The sequence below is a fragment of the Haemaphysalis longicornis genome, unplaced genomic scaffold (assembly GCF_048455015.1).
Source record: "Haemaphysalis longicornis isolate Haplotype H1 unplaced genomic scaffold, Haemaphysalis longicornis Haplotype H1 scaffold_1, whole genome shotgun sequence".
NCBI lineage: Eukaryota > Metazoa > Arthropoda > Arachnida > Ixodida > Ixodidae > Haemaphysalis > Haemaphysalis longicornis.
In genome coordinates, this window is record NW_027526203.1 from 97014562 (window position 1) to 97032886 (window position 18325).

Below are 18325 nucleotides of genomic sequence, written 5' to 3' on the forward strand. Positions count from 1 at the left end.
TCGCATTTTTTGTGGCACTTTGTTTAAATTTGCGGTCACTAAAACGTTTCAATCCAAGCCAATGATGAAACTAAGGCAACCGGGATATATAATTGCGGCCCATGACGACACAGATGACCTTGAAGTGAGCCGCATAGACGCTAGCGCCAGATTCCTCTCTAGCGTATACTGTAAGAAACTCTATGGCGTGCCCCAGTGCGATATGTCGCCCTGTCCTCGCTCGCATGCTTGCATTGTCGCCATGCCGCAAGAGCGCTGCAAGCACTGGAAGTACTACCGCCGCTGTGGTGTTGGTCGCGTTGAGAGCAATGCGGTGCGCAATTGCCTGCAGTTGTGGCCAGTGCTTGCGTGGGAAACGTGTGCACGCTCTCGTAAGGCATACCGGTGACCTCATCATGCTTTCTTGAAGAAAACCAGCGCACAGAAATGGAGAAAAAAAATAAATGCATGCCGCCTAACTTTTGATGGCACTTGAATGTTTTACGTTCGTGGTGCAGTGACTCGGGAATTGAACAATGAGCTGGCCGCCAAGAATGCGCCTTTGTTTAACGGAGTAATGGCTCATTCATTTCCCGGGTTCGGTGCTTGTAGCAAACAATAGGTATACCACCACAATTCGTCTTCAATTTTATACATTAACTGCAAGCATTGTGTGGGCTGGGAAAATTACTGGCAGCTGAATTCTAACAATAAGACAAATTAAGGAGATAGGCAGGTCTAACCATTCTAAGGCCAGTTGGCATTGACAATCATTTTGCCTGCCCGATATTTTCTTTTTTGGCAGGCACCTCAGTGCTTGTAGAAATATGCGGAGCGGGCAGCACTGATCATGGTTCGGGCGTGACCCAGGGGTTCATAGTTTTTTGCTCAAGTTACTGCTCCCCATACACAAAGCTATGTCGGCAATGTGACGCCGGCACACACGGGGAGCAGGCGCTCGTGTGAACTTAGCACACAGTGGCCGCAGATACTATCTCGCGCCGCATTGCTAACAATGGCTTTCAGCGCTCTTGCGGCATGGCGACAAGGGAACCATGCGAGCGAGGAGAGGGCAACATATCGCAGTGGGAGACGCAGCCTCGCTTCCGACATCTCAACTGCGCATGTCCGTGCATTTTTCACGGCCGCTGCCAGGGGATGGCACCGGTATCTTCGGGCGTGCGCTCCGCGGTTCGTATTTGAATTGTCGATGACTGTACACCACTCATACCTTTTCCCTATTTTTCCGCTTCTTTTGGCCTTACACAACACAACGGCAACCATTCAGGTTGTCATTTTTACAACCCTGCGAACGTTTATTGGCCAGTTGTTCCATTCCAACACGGCCGAAGCAGCTTTTATTCGAGAGGGGTGCAAGGACGTGCAAAATTAAACAGATAAGTTATGCAGCCCTCTGTAAAACGACGATGATGCTTGGACGCGATGGTTTCTTCGTCCGAAATGAAATTGCGATGGGTGAAAATCAAAGCCGCTGCGTTTGAAAGTCCACGCATCGTGGCACGAGTCAAAGCCAAAACCGTTATCAAGTCGAAGTCCAAACTGAGACGAGAACGAAGAAATGCCTCACGAGAAAGCTTTGTGTTCAACCATCGTGGTCGTTACGCGGAGACAAGGGCATAATTTCCCCCCCGGCACGAAACAAGTAGGATATACGTACTTATACGTACGTATACGTTTGTGAATAGGGAGCACATACTTCGCCAAAAATTAAATGAACCTTGCTACCAAAACTACGTCCAAAGCGAGTCTGTGCTTTAAGCTGGGGTCTATCGCAGTGATCGGGACTGCACTTTTGAACTCTGGGAATAATCAACTCCCACCAGCCAACTTGCTACTGTGCTGCTCGAAATCGTGTATTTCAGTTCTCCTATTGACTGAACTAAGCATATACTAATTTACACCAATGCAGGAAACTCTCTTTGTATACTAATTGTTACCAATCTAACAACGACTACATTACTTACATTTTTCCCTAACAGTAGCCGCAAGCTAAGCCTTTTTTACGCCGAGAGGCCGAATGTATTGTCTGTGAAGTTACGGATTTCTCGTTCACAGACAATACACGTGATTCTAGGATTTATTTTTGAAGAAAGTAAGTTAGACCCGATGGGATGCGGAGAGCTGCCTACACAAAAATAAAACAGATTTGTCGTCTCCAATCGAAGAACAGTATGTGTGCAGTGCGGCCAGACCAGAAAAGAGTTTCCTCTAGTTGTGTCCACACCGCTCATGTCATTTTCGTGTTCCGCACAATCACAGAAAGTAATATCGCCTAAAATCCCTGTGTAATTCCTTAACAGAAAGCAAACAAGTTATTTCTTCTCCAGTTTTTAGGAGTCATTTTATTTTTTTAATAGAAATTTGCCAAAACCTCCCCTCCAGATGCCTTTTGCTCACCCAGGGAAAATGCGATCTTGAGGATCCCTCGAAATGGAACATTTCCTCGAAATACCGGCATTACCACGTTTAGGAAATACCTCAATAGAACGAGTGGATGTGTTGCCGTATCCTCCACTCAACCAAGTGGAGAAAAAACATTGAGTAGAGGAGGGATTCAGAATATGGGGGTTAGTCTAGCAAAGGGATACACATTCCCAAAGTATTGCACGTACACCCACTCGTGTATTCGACAACGATTTATAAACTTGGGCATGCTTGGGCATGCAGTAAGCCATAATGAATCAATCACTTTAGGCGGTATTTCTAGGAGCCTTCGCAGCCAGAAATCGGTGTCCATACATTGACCCCAGTGTGCGTTTTCTCAAGCCCACCAAAGTGGTAACATACCACGGACTAGCACATATAGACTATGAGGTGTTACAGAACGCCTGATTAGCAGGAATGTGTGTTGCATTCGCAAGATTCGGGGCTTTCACAACAAGCTTACACAAAAAAATCTGCCGCTTCAGCAACAAGAAGCACCGGAAGATACATGCTTAACTCCGTGTCAAGGTACTAACAAAGCCTCAACAAGACCCCCGCGCACAGACTGCTGGCTTAGCGCAGTTTTGTGCGGAGGGAACTGAGATTTTAGTTTGTTTGTAAAACCGTTCACTGGCATTCTAGGCCGCAGAACCTCACCTTGACAGCCGCAAATTTTCACAGATACCTACAACACAGATACCTACAACAGATACCTACAACATGATACCTACAACATGCGGAATAGGTCCACCACCTGGCTCACGTCGACCCCAAAGATCATGAGCAACAGTTACCCCCTTCGACAACGAATCGCCGAGTACTGCATGAGGATCGTGTGTAGGTGGGAACCCCAATGAAGAATAACGCAGCCCAACCTGGAAATGCGTGCGTCGTTATTTTAGACTGCATCAAATTTTACTGCATGTTGCTGAACTTAATTGTGAGATTTTCGTCCAAGCTGACTACACCCCCTAAAACTGGCATTAAGCCCAGGCTGTTCCGGGCATTCCGTGCAAACATGCCATTTTATCTCCTGTTTTGTTTTAACAGAACTTTGCATTTTCCTATAACATGGATTACGTTAGGAGAACTACTGCTGCGAAGCATGTTATTCTTAAATTTGCTTAGGTTGTGTCCAGAGCCAGGACGCGCGCGGCTCAAAGTCCGGGTTGTTGTTGGCGGCGTCAAGTACGCCTATCTTGCAATATTTTTACTGCTAGCCAGGATGGTTTCGGTTTGATAAACAATAACCTTGATCATGATGTACATTTTTATAGGCAGGACTGCGTATTACACAAATAGCGGTCGAAAGAATTCCGTCAGTTCGATTCCCCGACAGTCAACTTCATACGTCAATATACTTGTGTGTCAGTGTGTGGTGTGTGTGCGCACGTGCAGGTGCGTGCGTACGTGGGAGTTTGTGCGTGGGGAGAGAGATTGAGAGCGAAAATAACAAAGTCATAGAAGTATCCAATAAATAGCTCGAAACAAAGTAATTATTTGTGGGAGGTGTTAACCAAGCGTTACATTTACGAGCAGCGTTGCCCCGGTATCAAGTTAAGTTTGTTTAGGAACAAAGCAGCGGGGCACGCGCTAGTGGTGCTGCCACGTACCTCTCTTGTCCTCATTGAGATCTGCGTGGTAGGAGACAAAGACGAGCGATGGCCGCATGGTGGCTAGACGCGCCAGGTTTCGGAAGCGAGCGAATTTGGTGCAGAATACACCCACGCAGGTGTGGCTGCCGCCCAGCGACGACGATGGAGGCATCACGTCGGACTCCTGGGAGGACGTACGGCGAGACATGTACGCGTAGCCGAGTGCTGCACTGGTGCGCTGGTCTCTCTCACGGCACTTGATTATAATACAATTTTTATGTTCACGGGGAACATTTTAGTACACATTTAAAATCTATAACCTTTGTCTATTTCCAGTTATAAACGACCACAATGCCATTTCTTCCTGTAGTTTCCATTGAAGCACAAAACCAAAATGCATGCAGTGCAGTTTGCATCACCAGTTTACAAGAATGCAAGAACAATGAACGCACGTGCCCTGTTTTTCTGCGCACTCGGTGCCCGCGCCTTTGTGCCGTCGTTTCAGTATGGGTTCATTTGAGTAGCAAAAGAACCCTCTAAGCATTACCACTACACCATGGAGGACATGTCCACAAAGACGATTACGCATTGTCAACGCGTGGGATTTGCCGGTGAGGCTACGTGAGTTTGAAGCAAGTGATCCTTCCCCGTGTCAAACTGCATGAAGAGCTCAGCCTACGTGCAAAATAACGTGGCTCTTCCAAATGTGGAAAAACTCCTGTGTGACCGTATTTCTACAGGGTGAGTATACGAGCCACCATACGTTTCGCTGTTCATGACGCACTTCAAAAACTTAAAGATGTTTTCCATGTAGTGTTGCATCCCAACTGTGAATGTTCGCGATTGTGAGCATATGCAGGGTGTACCGATCATTTTCTATGCATTCAGTTCTTCGAGGCTTTCAAATAGGCAAACAGACGAGAGTTTGCAACATCCGCACAGAAAGGCGTCTTTTGAACTGCAATTGCACGGAGGTGTGGCGTTTAAGGTTGTCGCTTTGACACTGTAATGAGCGGTCCTCATGGCACTATAGTCAGCGGTCCGCATTCCCCGCCAAATAGGACATACGTTTGATACAGCAAATATTGCACTTAATTGTCGCCAAGGAATTTCACTCCGTTTGATATACAATGCAATAGAGTCTAAAGTAGTTTGTAGCCCTCTGTGGGTGGGGGGAGGAAGGGGGGGCTTCTCGACGCAAAGCTTCTGAGCGACTAAATACGAAATTCAACATATTTTTGTGAAATGCACACCGGTGCCGCAAATAAAAGCATCACAAAGCTTTCAAGCATCTCCCCATAGCGCCATGAACCACGAAGGAGTGAAGGGGTGGAAATGTCCGAAAGAATCAATAATAATTTTTTCAGGAAATAAAACACACGTGATAAATGCATGATACAATAGAGCCTGTATGGCTATAAAAACTCATGGGCTGTAAGGGTATCAAAATTTCTTTGCAACGACGCGTCAGAATTCGTTGCGTAAAAAAAGCGACTGGTTTTTATTTTATTTATTTATTTATATTTTTGTGTACCTACAGTGCCAATATGGTATTATGGTGGGGCGGGATTCAACAGAACGCACACTCAAACTGCGGCACGTTCAGTACGGACAAAGCCGGCAGTTTCACGCATAATAAATACAGAAGAAACTCAGGTTGACAATAGGTTGACAGGACTAAGGTGACATACATACCGATTGACAGGAATAAACGCAGGTTGACAAGTTAAAAAAAGAGACAAACTGGCACCCTCTAGCAGAATCGTCATCGTCATCATAAGCCTGCTCTGGTCCAGCGCAGGACGCAAGCTTCTCCATTTACCTCCAACCGCTCTTCTCCTGCGCTACTCCAGTTCGCAGTGTACCCGCGAAGTTGCGTTTTTCTTCCCGCCATCGTGTTATTGGCCGTCCCTTCGTCTATACCCATCTCTTGGAATACATTTGGCTACCCTAATTGTACAATTGCACACCGGTTGTCGGCTCGTCTCAGCACATGGCCAGCCCAAGTCCATTTGCTACATGCATAGCGAGGGCCTGTGTTCTGGCAGTCTTGGTGCCATAGGGAGCTCAAATGGGTTCAACGCTGGCCGACCACTCTCGACGTGTCGTAGACACTCGAGTCACGGCCAGGGGGTTAAAAAGAAGGTCCCCTTCACCCCGAGTAGTCCGAGTGGCGCTGGCTACCATGCCCAAGTGCAGGAAACAAAAAACTACCTTAACATAAATACCCGAGAAAGTGGTGGGGAAACAGCCCCGCCGGTAGAGTAGTGGTCATTGCACCAGACCAGTATTCTGGAAGTCGTGGGTTCGGATCCCACCCAGCGGGCATTTTTTCACCACTTTCTTTCTGTCTCAAAAAATTCTTCATCTGTTTCTATGACCTACCGCATTCTCCAATTTGCTTTCTGAGGTTTTCTTGACTGCCAACCCTTATTTCCGTCTTCTAGAAGTATTGTGTAGGTTGCCTCTATTGTAGGTTTCCTCTATGGTACTTTTTTACTTACCCATCCATATTGAATTTTCTCCAGTCACAGTAGCGCAAAAATTAAGATAAGCATTTTTAACGTGCTAAAGCTACACTTAGGCGTTGACTCGCACAGTATCTGCATTAACTACGAAATAACGTTTCACGTGCCCTCAAATCTATTGAACAGCGGCTTTTCTGTGCTTTGCCTTCATCACAATAGCTGTCTCCTGGGTACGAAGAAAAACCAGCGACGTCATGTGGACACCGCATAACTTTATGGAATGGTCCTCAGTGTATGGAACAGAGATTATTCAGGAAAAAAATGGGCCTCTTCAATTCCTGTATATTCTGCAATTTTTAAGTGTGCAACCCGTATTGTTACTTCATGTGACCAATTTACAGCATTGTTTGCGGAAGCAAAACCCGCTCGTAACCACGTTCACTTCTCACCGCCCTCCTGCCACAGTGTGACAATCTCTTCAGACCTTACCAGTGCTTAATAAGGGTAGCGTCCAGGGCACGTTGGTACTCCATTGCTAAATAAAATGATTTCGCTAAAAAGGGACACGGACGGAGTGAGGACCGTGTGTATCTGTCCTCACTCCGTCCGTGTCCCTTTTTAGCGCAATAATTTTACTTATCAGTGCAATTCTGCTGGATGGTGGTAACTTCATCGCGCACTTGTATATACCGTATGCTCTGAGCGAAAAAGCAACGTATAGAATAGCTACGGAAGAGGCTAAGTTTTCAATTAGAAAGTGTGTGATAGTATACAAACACCAGGTTCAAACGGTGTAGACACGAAGACCGGTGCCTCTTGTTTTGTAGGCAATATTTGTTGTAACGATTTCTACTGTGCGGAGAAAACAAAAGCGTTCACAAGTTTTTGTACACGATGTAGCAGCAGTGAGAGCTCAGAATGTTTACCCCAGTATCCATTGACTGTTTGGTTATCGGGAAGTTGGAATTCTATGCTGCCATATACCTCCTGTTCGTTGTAAGGAAATCTTGTTTCCTCCATGGGAGATCGCGTGCGGTGTCGACGCACGCAGGATATGAGAAATATTAGCTCTTGAAGCGCGCTTCAAGCCATTGCGCCCAAAATAGATAGTTTTAATGCTAAAGTAAGGAAACGTTCTCAAATCTGTCGTAAGAAAAAATATATTTTTTCTTTATATATATGCGCATGAAACGCTTCGCAAAAGTTTACAGTGGATTGGCATGCTTTACCATAGCGCAATGTTGATTATAGCTTACGGTAAGAATCTATTATACTGCCTTAGACACCGCTTATTTCCTCATTGTGTGGAAATTGTAGTGCCATTTGATGCCGCCAGGGGAATGTGTCGGCAGTCTGCACCTTACAAACGGGAGACTACGCCAATGCCCCACCAATGAAACACCCCCTGCGCAATAAGAGAACTTCACAAGCGTACTACCGTCATCATATATCCTGGAGCGCTATTGTCTAGACTAGAGTTTTGTAAGCCGCTTTGTAATGCTGATTTTTCCGCTTTTGTCAGAATTTGGCTGCTAGAATCAGTTTGGAGTGATGACTGTACAAGTAGTCTAGATCCGTGTATATGTATGAGATGTTCATAATGTAAACAAACAGTCACAGTGGAACGTAACTCTGAAATGTTGTGAGATGGTCGTTGTAAGGCCCACTGATGAGGTCAGGGGCCAAGCGCCCGGGCGGCGTGTGAGAACCCGCCACTCTCTCTGGTGGCTCTGCATGGTGGACTCTAGGCTGCAGCCATGGCCAATTCGTCACGGCGTGCACGGGAGACGGATTGTCTGGCCGACCGAATGCCACGGGGATGATCCCCCATTGAGAACGCAGACGGCGCCGCCGGGTTCCGGGACCGTCTGCGTGACGCGTGGAGGTGGTGGGATTACCGGCGTCGAAGCGCGCGCCGCGCAAGACACCATTGTAAACGCGCCCTGGCCGGCACAGTGCACTGTCGCCGCCTTTCGCTCTCACCCTGCGGGGTCGCGCGCGCCTGCTCGTCTGCAAGCGTGCCGTTGACCCAAAGATGGCGGCACCTCATTGAATATTCCGTAGCACGCTGAGTGGCAGCTGTCTACGTGAATTTGGACACTCCCTTACGCGTGTACGAACGCTACAGGGGCGTTCCCGAGAGAGTGTGACCTCGAGGTGTTATAAGGCTGAACTTGGCCGTTAGAAATCGTTCTTGTCTGAGCGCCGAGCTGGGCAGTTCCCGGCGGCACAAGGAGTCTTGACCGTTGAAGCTAGGTTGGGATCTGTGAGCCCCCTAGGTTAGAGGTTAAGATCGCATCGGAGGTTTAGGGTACAGCGCCGTACCGGGCAAACGACGGCCGAGACTCTGTCCGTCGTTTCTCGAGCGGTTTGTGTACGCTCTGAGGATAGGAGAGTTAGACGAAGTTGAGGAGCTCGAGTGATTTGTGCGCACTTGGAGCTAGCGTCTAGCTGAAGTTCGACGTTTTTCTTTTCATTACTCATGTACCCAGTTTTCCTACTGTAAATAACTGTATATAAACTCGTCGTTTCACTTAATCAACCCCAACGCCTCGAGTTCGTCAATTCGACCGCCGTCTCCAAGAACTTCAACACCATCGCCCTGCAAGCCTCCTGCCAAATCAACCGGAGCCCGGGTGATTGGGTTCCTGATCGACACCGGACTTCGGGGAAACGAACGACAAACAATGTTTACTGGCGCACCCGACAGGATTTGGCAGAAGAAAACACCAGGCCACAGCCAAGGGTAGCAAGCGGACGCAAGCCCGTCTTCATCGGCACCAGCCGAGCTCCGCGCGGAGTGGAGCGGCAGAGCCAAGCCAGCGCACGGGGCCAACGACGCGGCAGCCGACCACCGGAGGTGCGGGTGAGTGGGATTTCTTGCGCTTCGTTGTGGCGGTGTAGGCTGAGTCTGGGGTTGCATGGTAGTCATGCGGAGCATGCCGGCGAACATGGCGGAAGGAGACGTAAATGGTCAGACACATGAGGCGCCACCTCAGGGAGGAACGGCGGCAGGAGGGGTGGCCCAAGCAGAGTCTGTTACAATAATTCTTAGACGAATGGAGTAGGAGTTTCAAGAGCGGGAGAGAAAAGCAGAGCGCGAGGCGGAGGAGCGAAAGAGAAAAGAAGCGCGCGAAGCGGAGGAGCGAGAGAGAAGAGAGGCGTGAGAATCGAAGGAGCGCATGCAAAAGCTGAAGCTGGAATGTGAAGAGCGGTTGCGAAGGTATGAGTTGGAGCTGGAGCGGAAAAGGCAAGCGCCCTTACGCTCGGCCACCCCCGGGCAGAAACAGTGGGGCACAGACCCAGCGAGTTTTATAGCGACAGTGAAGTCGAACGGCGCTGGCCAATGTTTCCGAGTTGAACTTGGCGATGCCAAAGGAAGTAGCCGTGGCTCCCTACACGAGGCTAGCATTCCCGCCGGTGTCGAACGGGTGGAGACGGACGTTGAGATGAGGAGCGACGAGGTAAGTGCGTCCGGTGATACCGTAGAGCGGTGTAATGAAGTGATGCTCGAACATGCCGAGCAGCCTCGCAGGCAAAGTTTGGGGATGGAGCTGCAGCGCATAAGGCAGAACCCGGCGAGCAGGCCCAGTTATGCTCTGACAGCAAAGTTGAATGAGGGCAGCCCGTTTTTCAACTTGAAGCCGCGCGAGAACCAGATAAGCGGCCGTGGCTGCGCACAGGTGGCGTGCGGCTCAGCCGGGTTTGAAGTTAGAGAAGCTCAGAGTAAAATATGCTTTGAGATGAGGTTGAGGGCAATGGATCAACGAAGGTGGGCAGCTAATGTTTTTAGGTACCTATACTTGAAAAGCGTGGACACGCAGTGGTTAAGAAAGACTAGAAGGCTAACGATGAAATACGGAAAGAACAGTGGGGAATCCAAAACAGCCAAGGTAACCAAAAAAGAGGCAAGGCAGATTGAAACGAATAAATGGAGTGAAAAAATGGAAGCTAAAACGTCATTAGAGATGTACAGGGCTGAGAAGATGAACATCAGAAAGGAAAATTTCTACGATAATTCCCAGGGCAGTGCTTTGCTTTTTGAGGCTAGAGCAGGTTGCCTGCGAACTAAGAGTTTTGTGGGGATGTATTCACAAAATGATGGGGTATGTGTGGTCTGCGGAAAAGAAACAGAAACTATGCGGCACATAGTGTTAGAATGTGAGAGTATCCATCCAAATCTACATGAAGGGAATATTGGGCTTCCGGAAGCCCTAGGATTTAAGGGTATCACAGAGGAAGTTAACTTCAAGGCTGTCGAGGGGACGAAAAGAAGATTAGAATGCTGGTGGACGAAAAGCAGAGAGGGGAATATTGCCTAGGACAGTTACCACCTGTAACAGGGAAAAGAAAGTATTTCGGGCCTAATAAGCGTTAGTGCCTGCCCTAAGCAGCGCTAGTATTAAACCAAGAGTGTAAAACATGGTTATATTAGTCCTTTTTGGTAAGATGACATGTCATCACCCCGCTTCAAAGGGGAAACCAATTGGAATCATCATCATCATCAACAGCTGCATGGAAAGGGAAGCGAGCGCACGGAGCGTTCCAGCGAGCGCGTCCGGTATAAGAGCAGAGTCAAGGGGTAGCCCCGTTGTCGCGAGTGTAGAGCCGCCAACTGCTGTTGCACCGGACACTGCGCTAATGCATGCTGAATTTGCTGGCACGGGCTGTACCCAACTTCTAATCGGTGGACCGGAGGAGACTGGAGTCGCGCAGGAAAGTCTTGGGGCCCGCCGCGCTCCAAATTACGCTCGAAAGTTGCACGAGAAAGCGAACTCCGTGTCGGGAGTTCAGGAGCTCGCCCAGAAGAGAAAGGAGATAGAAGACGAGAAAGCATGTGACGAGACGGAGCGAAAAAGAGACGGAGTTGACGATCAGGCTGAGGAAAAGCAGGAGTTAAAAGCGGATAAGGGAGCTGAGAAGGTAGACTGGGTTGAACATGTAGAAAATGGAAGAGGAAGTGAGAGAGAACGCGAGAAGAGGGAGGATGAGGAGCTCAGAACGTTTGAAGAGGGTAGGAACGATACGGAGATATCGCGTGGGTTAGGTAGTCTTGATGGTGGCAGTGTGCCCAAGGAGGCTGACGGAAAACACCAAAACGCATGCGTGGAGACTGCGAAAGCAAGAATGAGAGCTCCAGAGGAGGTTACGAAGGAGAGGGAAAAACTATGTGAGGAGGCAGCTACAGTTGAAACAGAGGAACGAGACGCAATCGGCGATCTCCCGAAACCGGTGTCTGAGATAAGGCTTCGTAGCTTTAGTGTTGGTTGCGGCCATTACCGAGATTTAGTCTGGAACCGCGCTGGACGGGTTGACGCGCTAAGTTCTGCGACCTGGCAGTGTTTCGCAGGCCCTAGTTCTGAGTTGTGCCAGGATGAGTGCGTGCTGGGACAGCCGAGAAACTGTCTTTGTAAGGCCGCTGCTCAGAATGCACCTAGCGTGCACGAGCGGTTTTTGGTAATGACAGGTGCTTGGGAGGTTGTTGTTGTGGGGCGTCTGTGCGTAAGGGACAGAATGATCCCGAGAAGGTCGTCGCGTTCGCGGGCCGCCATTCCGCTCCAGCATCAGCCCTTCGCTCACGCTGCCAGCGCGCAGCATTGCCTTACGTTGGGGCATTGGAGAGGCATGGCCTCTTGGCCTATGGGACAGGAAGCGAAGTCGCATTTTGCGATATCACTCCGTCTTCCCCGAAGTTGTGTTCGCCTCATGGGGCTAAACTGTCGAGACTTGCGTTGACATTGCTACGCTACACGGTCTGGATCATCTGCAGAGGGGGCTGGAAGTACGCGAATGCACTCCCCTGCTTTCAGATTGTTGCTTGGGGAGGCCACTATTGAATTGCCTCCCAGCCTTAACGCCACCACGACGGACGTGAACGTTCCCGTTCACGACGTCTTTTTTCGTTGGTGGTGTGTGTGTGTGTGTGCCGTGGTTGTGCGAGACTAGATGCCTTGGGTGCTCGATCCGTGCCCGAATTGATCGATCCGCGCACCGAACCGAACTTTCTGTGCACCGCAAGTGAGCGAAAGCACAGCCGAACATTCTTGAAGGAACGTTATCAGGCTACGCCGTAAAGGAGGACATTTGCGCGCGTGCGCATAGTGACAATGCACACTTTCTTAACATTTCATTTTTGCTGACTGCAAAATTGCCCGTGTTCTTTGCCAGTCTTTATTCCTTTTGTTCTTGTTGTCGAGTGCCGGAATGTGTGTGCGTGTTTGCAGGTTGAGCTGTCTCGTTCTTCGTGGCGTTTACGCGCCCCGGAGACACTACCCAATTTCTTTTTACTCGCACTTAGTGTTTTTAGCTTTTTAAATGCAGAGCATTTCTTTAACTCACGATGTCACCCGTTCTAGTTGTAGTCCGCACCCCTCCCCCTACACTATAAAAAAAATAATACTTACCGGTGCTTGGTTTCGATCCCACGACCCTGCGGGCGGAACGCAGGGTACATGGTGCTCTACCCACTGCGCCACAAAGCCTACACAGAATGGAGGGCTACGAACGCGCCTTATATCCTTGACTCATTCAAACTACGTCAAGAAGCTGCTGATACAACGCATTCACTACCTGTGGGCGGAACGCGAGGTACATGGTGCTCTTCCCACTGCGCCACAAAACCGACACAGAATGAAAGGCTACGAACGCGCCTTATATCCTTGACTCATTCAAACTACGTCAAGAAGCTGCTGATACAACGCGTTCACTACCCAAACACTAAACGTTAACGGAATACACCCACCCCCTATGCGACGCATTTACTCGAGTCCCCCTCGCGGGGAGATGGGCCCTTTTTTCATATTCCGCCAGGAGGCGGCGGTTTTCTGCAGTAGATGTATAATATCATTTGCTATCGAAAAACCAAGCATCCATGAATTTTTTAATAAAGGAACACTGTAAATATCCCTTGTGTACTAATTGCCTGTCTTATATTTGCGTAATGTGTTGTTCTTGTTCAACAAAGTTGACAAGTATGAACGTATAAACCGGGCTTAGACGTTTACATGTGGCTGTGAGTATATAAGACTATTGCGCAATATCAATTTTACTTTGGCCGGGTGGCTGAATCGAGTCACAGACAGACAGACAGACAGACATGCAGACAGACAGACATACAGACAGGCCAAAATTTCTGGGTTTAAGTAGCCCAAGAAAGACTACCGTCTCTAAAAAACCCTGTACAACCGGTTCCATTCAGCTCCTCTAGACGCCTCCTCACGCTTCCATGGAGGGCGACGAATACGCCCAACAACACGACAGCGGTTTTACTCCACCGCCCCCCCCCCCCCTATGCCATGGAGCTGCGCGAGGACAGTCACCCGCGTGTCACGCCTTCAGAGACAGACCCTACCTTCACCGTTACATGAACGTTCCACGGAACAACTACCCTACGGCTCATACCATCAGACGCGTCTTCACTCAATGCACCCGAATCGCTACGACGCTGAATGTAAATTTTGCTCAGAAGTAGAAACACTCAGCCACGTAATCGAAGTGCCCGACTTCATTCCTGAGCACCCTCCTCTCTTTCCGTCAACTACCCAACAACAGCAATGGGAGATGTTGCTGTCCCGCTGTCTCTGCCTACCCAGGTTCAGCTGGTGGACAGAGCACAGAGGGCGCGGGATGCGTATGGGCTCCATTGAAAAAGGAGCCACTCCCCTGGCCCGCCCTCTGGGCTGTTTGGAAATTTGAATAAAAGTACTTTCTCCTTCTCCATCTTCTCCTCCTCCATATCGCGCCTAAATCGTCGACTTTGTCTGCGGCGGCAGAGACGGAGAAGGGAGGTCGTCTAACACCGGGTTGGAGCTTCCTTTAATTTTATAAGAAAAAGAGTTTCAACTCATGTGCATCACAAATACAACTCAACCAACCACCGTTCTGCATCACGCATTGATTTAAACTTAGCTAAGAATATTCCTTTGAAGTAGCAAAGAGCATGGTTAAGTGCATTTCACTTGCCTCTGGTTTCACTAATTGTAGAGCCACGTGAGTGAATTTAAGTGATGTCGCATGGGTAATCGTTGTGCGTGCCGCTTACAGCTTTGCTTTCCAAGCAACATCACAGGGTGCATTGGCGCGCATTTTTTGTCGAGTATATTTAATTTATCCCTAATGGAAGCGCATCACATAAAACCCCCTACACGAAGCGGGTTTGCTTATAGCGCCCTAAAACTTTTAAAATCGTAGTTTTTATATCTACCAGCCATACGTGGCCCGTCGAAAGGAATGCTGGCAACCATGACTGTGCGGTCTGCGGAAAAATAATTTCAACGGGACGTTAGATTAAAAAAGAACTTGTCCCCGGCTAAAATAGTAATAATGCGCAACCTTTCCTATTCTTTAACCCGGGTTTTTAAATCACGCGTTGAGACTAGTTGATTTTTTGGCCCACGTAAGGTAGTGTGGCGTTTCGACACTACATGGCGCCACTTCGCAACGTGTAGTGCTAAATTAAAATTAGTTACGCCGGTTTATTGGGAAATTCGTCGTGGTTACTCCATAATATAAAACCCTGGCTTTCATATTAGCTACTCGACATGCACTACACAATAATCGGTTGTCTGTCCCTTTAAGAATTGCGCGTTGTCGTAACCGCCCTTCCAGTCTTGAAAGTGTAAGTCGCGTGTATATCTGCGAACAATACTACCGTTTCGACGCCGCCGCTTAAAACAATATATAAAGGAGCTACTTTAAATAAAATATTACAAAAACCTTTCCATGAAAAAAAACTGGCGAAGCTTGCGCTAAGGCGCGCGAGGCTTGAACCGTAGCAAAGCTGCAGGACTTCTGTCCATGTGAGTAGTGGACCATGTGAGCACATCACCACGCATTTGTACAAGTTCGACATTGTTTATTTAGATGCTCCATCGTCACTTTGCTCTGTGCTAGAAACAGTCATCGTCATATGCGTCGATACAGTCGCGTTCCCCTTGCCAGGCGTTACAGTCGCGGTAGCGCTAGATGACACCTGGGGCGCAGCGGCGGTGGGTACGGGCACGAAACCCTGCGGGGCGTTCCGTGGAGCAGGTGTTGCGCCAGCTTTGGTGTTGTTCGTTGCTAGGCGACGCGAGGGGCTCCTCGGAGTTTTCGCCAGTTTTTTTTCTTTTCTAAAGCCACTGCGCGAGCCGGGGACGCTCGGCAGTTGCCGCAAGCCTTGCGTTCCCGAGCGCTCGGCATTTCCCTGCCATTTTTGAAAGCGTTACCCGCAACACGTTACGGCCTGATACAACAGCTCTGCCGTTAAGCCGCAAGTATGAAACAAAGGATGCTTAAAGCGCGTTAAAAATACTGTAATCTCAGCGTGAAAACGACATTTTTTGTTGCGGTGGTAGTGAGGGAGCACTATACATGATCAGTACAGTTTTAATCTACAAAAAAGTGGATGGACATGTAATATTCCCATCCCTAGAATAAACACTCACGGAGTGTGAAGCAAAATTATTACGGTCTCTTGAGGCCAATAGTCGTTGCAAGTTTCGGTTGAAGGTGAAAAAAACCGGGCCAACTACCGTGAAACCTGGGGGGAGGAGGGGGAGGGGTAAAGCATGCAGTGTATCAGTGTATTCAAAGAGTGTAAGTAGCTCTCTTGCCTTACGGCACGCGCTGATATACGCGACCCTCCATTTACGAAGACGGAGGAGAAGTGAAATTCGAAAGAAAAACACTGCAAATTTTAAAGTGAAAGCGAGTACCGAGCGAAATAGAAGCAAGCAAGCAAGCGCAAACGAAAAACGAGTGTACCGGTACGCGTTTTTGCCCACGTTTTAGAGCGAGGCGTTGGAAAACGAGTGTCTCGGTGCGTTCTTTTAGTACGCATAATGTTCGAGTGTGAGGCTTTTCAAAAGGAGTGTGTCAGCGTTTTAGTACCGGGACCACACGAGAATGCAACGACGAACGACGACGGCGACATAAGACGCCGACAGCCAGAGCCCCTAAGGTGCTTCGCCTCTGAAACAAAAGTGCGTGTTTCTGATTTCTTGCCAGATTGAAAAACCGATGTCCACTAAGTTAATCTGTAGGTATCCCCTTTTGACGGGCTTCGTAGCGCAGGCGTTGCATCGGGTCGCAAAGCCAAAGAACTTGCATTTTTCACGTTATCGTCGTCCCATTACAATTTCCAGAATAAACGGTTCGTTTAGAACGACACTGACCTTGTTCTGTTGAGTGGTGATCAGTAAAAGATTACTGTGACTACTATGGACGGCAATGTCTAGGCAGTGTTAGTTGTGTACTACAGAACATAGACGCTGCAGGCAAAAGCAAACCACAATGGATGACGAAAAGGGCCAATTTCTCACCGGTGCGCAGCAGACGGACACCGACACCAGCTTCTTGCGTAGCAGTGAGAGGGCGACGTTCTGCCAGAGCCGGTTCACCTCGGCGCAGGTGAACAGGTCATCGGTATCTAGGTGATCCAGCACGCTTTCTACCACGAAGTCCTTGGCGAAGATGTCACTGGCCTTCATGACTGTGTTCGGTTGAGGACCAGCTTCCTCAGACGCCATTGTCGCAGGCTGATTTGCGATCACGGGTCACAAGGACTTCCACGGCCGGCAGCTGGCAGCGCGCGTAGGTGCGTCTCTTTTTTCACTGCCGGTGTGAGAGGCAGCTCCATGCTAAAGGGGATTGGCTGCATCAGTGATTGCATATTCAAGATTGCGTTTTGAAGTTTATCCGGAAGGAGATTTGTGTAGTACTTTTTTTATCTGTTCCTACCCATCCACACCGTGTGTGCCCTGACTAAGTTTTATATAATTTTTTAGCCATTGGATAGTCGAATATAGCTGATACTGACGATGCAACTCGCGTGCAGAGCACAAAACGACCAGTCCTGATATGGCGAACACGAGAGCCTAAAAACCCCGTTTAGGAAAATGCGACACCCGCTTAAAAAATTAAAGCACGACCGAGAAAACAATAAAATTTGTAATTTTCAATTGGATCTTGGAGGATGCTTCTGCCAGCACATTACACTTAGTCGTTCCTCAGTAAGCATCCATATATTACAATGCACGTGAGCTGGATATGTGCAAGAAGCATTTAAGGGATCATACACCTAAACATACGAAGACATGCGCTTAATTTCCATGTATAGACAACACGCGTGGTAACTTCTGGTAGGGGCAACTTGGATTGGAACAGCTATTTTGTAAGACAAAGTACTCTTTCAGTTCACACTGAATTGAAAAAAAGGGGTAAGGATGGAGAAGTAAGCTTTTTGCAATTAAAACAGTTCTGGCGGTAAACACCTGAATAGGAAGTAGTCCAAATCACTGGGATTTGTGCAATTAGCTGATATTTACAAATGTTCTTGGAATACACGGTAGCAGCCGGGCTTTCTCATCCCAGCATTTCGGTGGACTACCACCAGGGGGCTGCTACCAGGTTATAAAAGGCGACGCCATCTTGAATACACTCATTCTTTGAACTCGCTTCAATGAGTGTACATCGTCTCTCCGCCGTGCCCTTCAGGGCCGGCGGGACACTACAATGGCACACCTAACAATAGAACTGCCTGAAATCTAAGCGCTCCTTATCTTTCAAATTATGTGTTAGCAGCCAAAGAGGCCGCAAGTTCTTTTTTCACCACAGTCAGCACCGAGAAGTTCCGATGAGCTCAATAGTGGGCTAGGCCTGCGGCAGGCGGCCGCATCGGTAAAGAAGGCGGCCCGATTCGCGGTCGCGGAATCTTTCCTCCTGCAATGATCATCGAACTGCTTCAGTAAACGCCAGAGGGAAGTCAAACTTCAAGACAGCGACAAGTCGCATCAGGTAGTGTAGTTGCATTGACCAAGCAAAGGTCGATACGCCGTTCAGTAGTTGCCATTCTCCTTC

General features: G+C 48.6%; 1 protein-coding gene across 1 annotated transcript in view; it reads right to left on the minus strand.

Moving 5' to 3' along the window:
* Positions 1-16995, minus strand: part of LOC144142716 (uncharacterized) — a 42951-nt gene extending 25956 nt beyond the window's left edge. Inside the window, exons 1-2 of the mRNA XM_077674422.1 lie at positions 16789-16995; positions 4038-4203 (exon numbers count right to left, since the gene is read on the minus strand). Coding sequence (XP_077530548.1) covers positions 4038-4203; positions 16789-16995 — 373 coding nt within the window. The remainder of the gene's footprint in view (positions 1-4037; positions 4204-16788) is intronic.
* Between the last annotated feature and the right edge of the window lie 1330 nt (positions 16996-18325).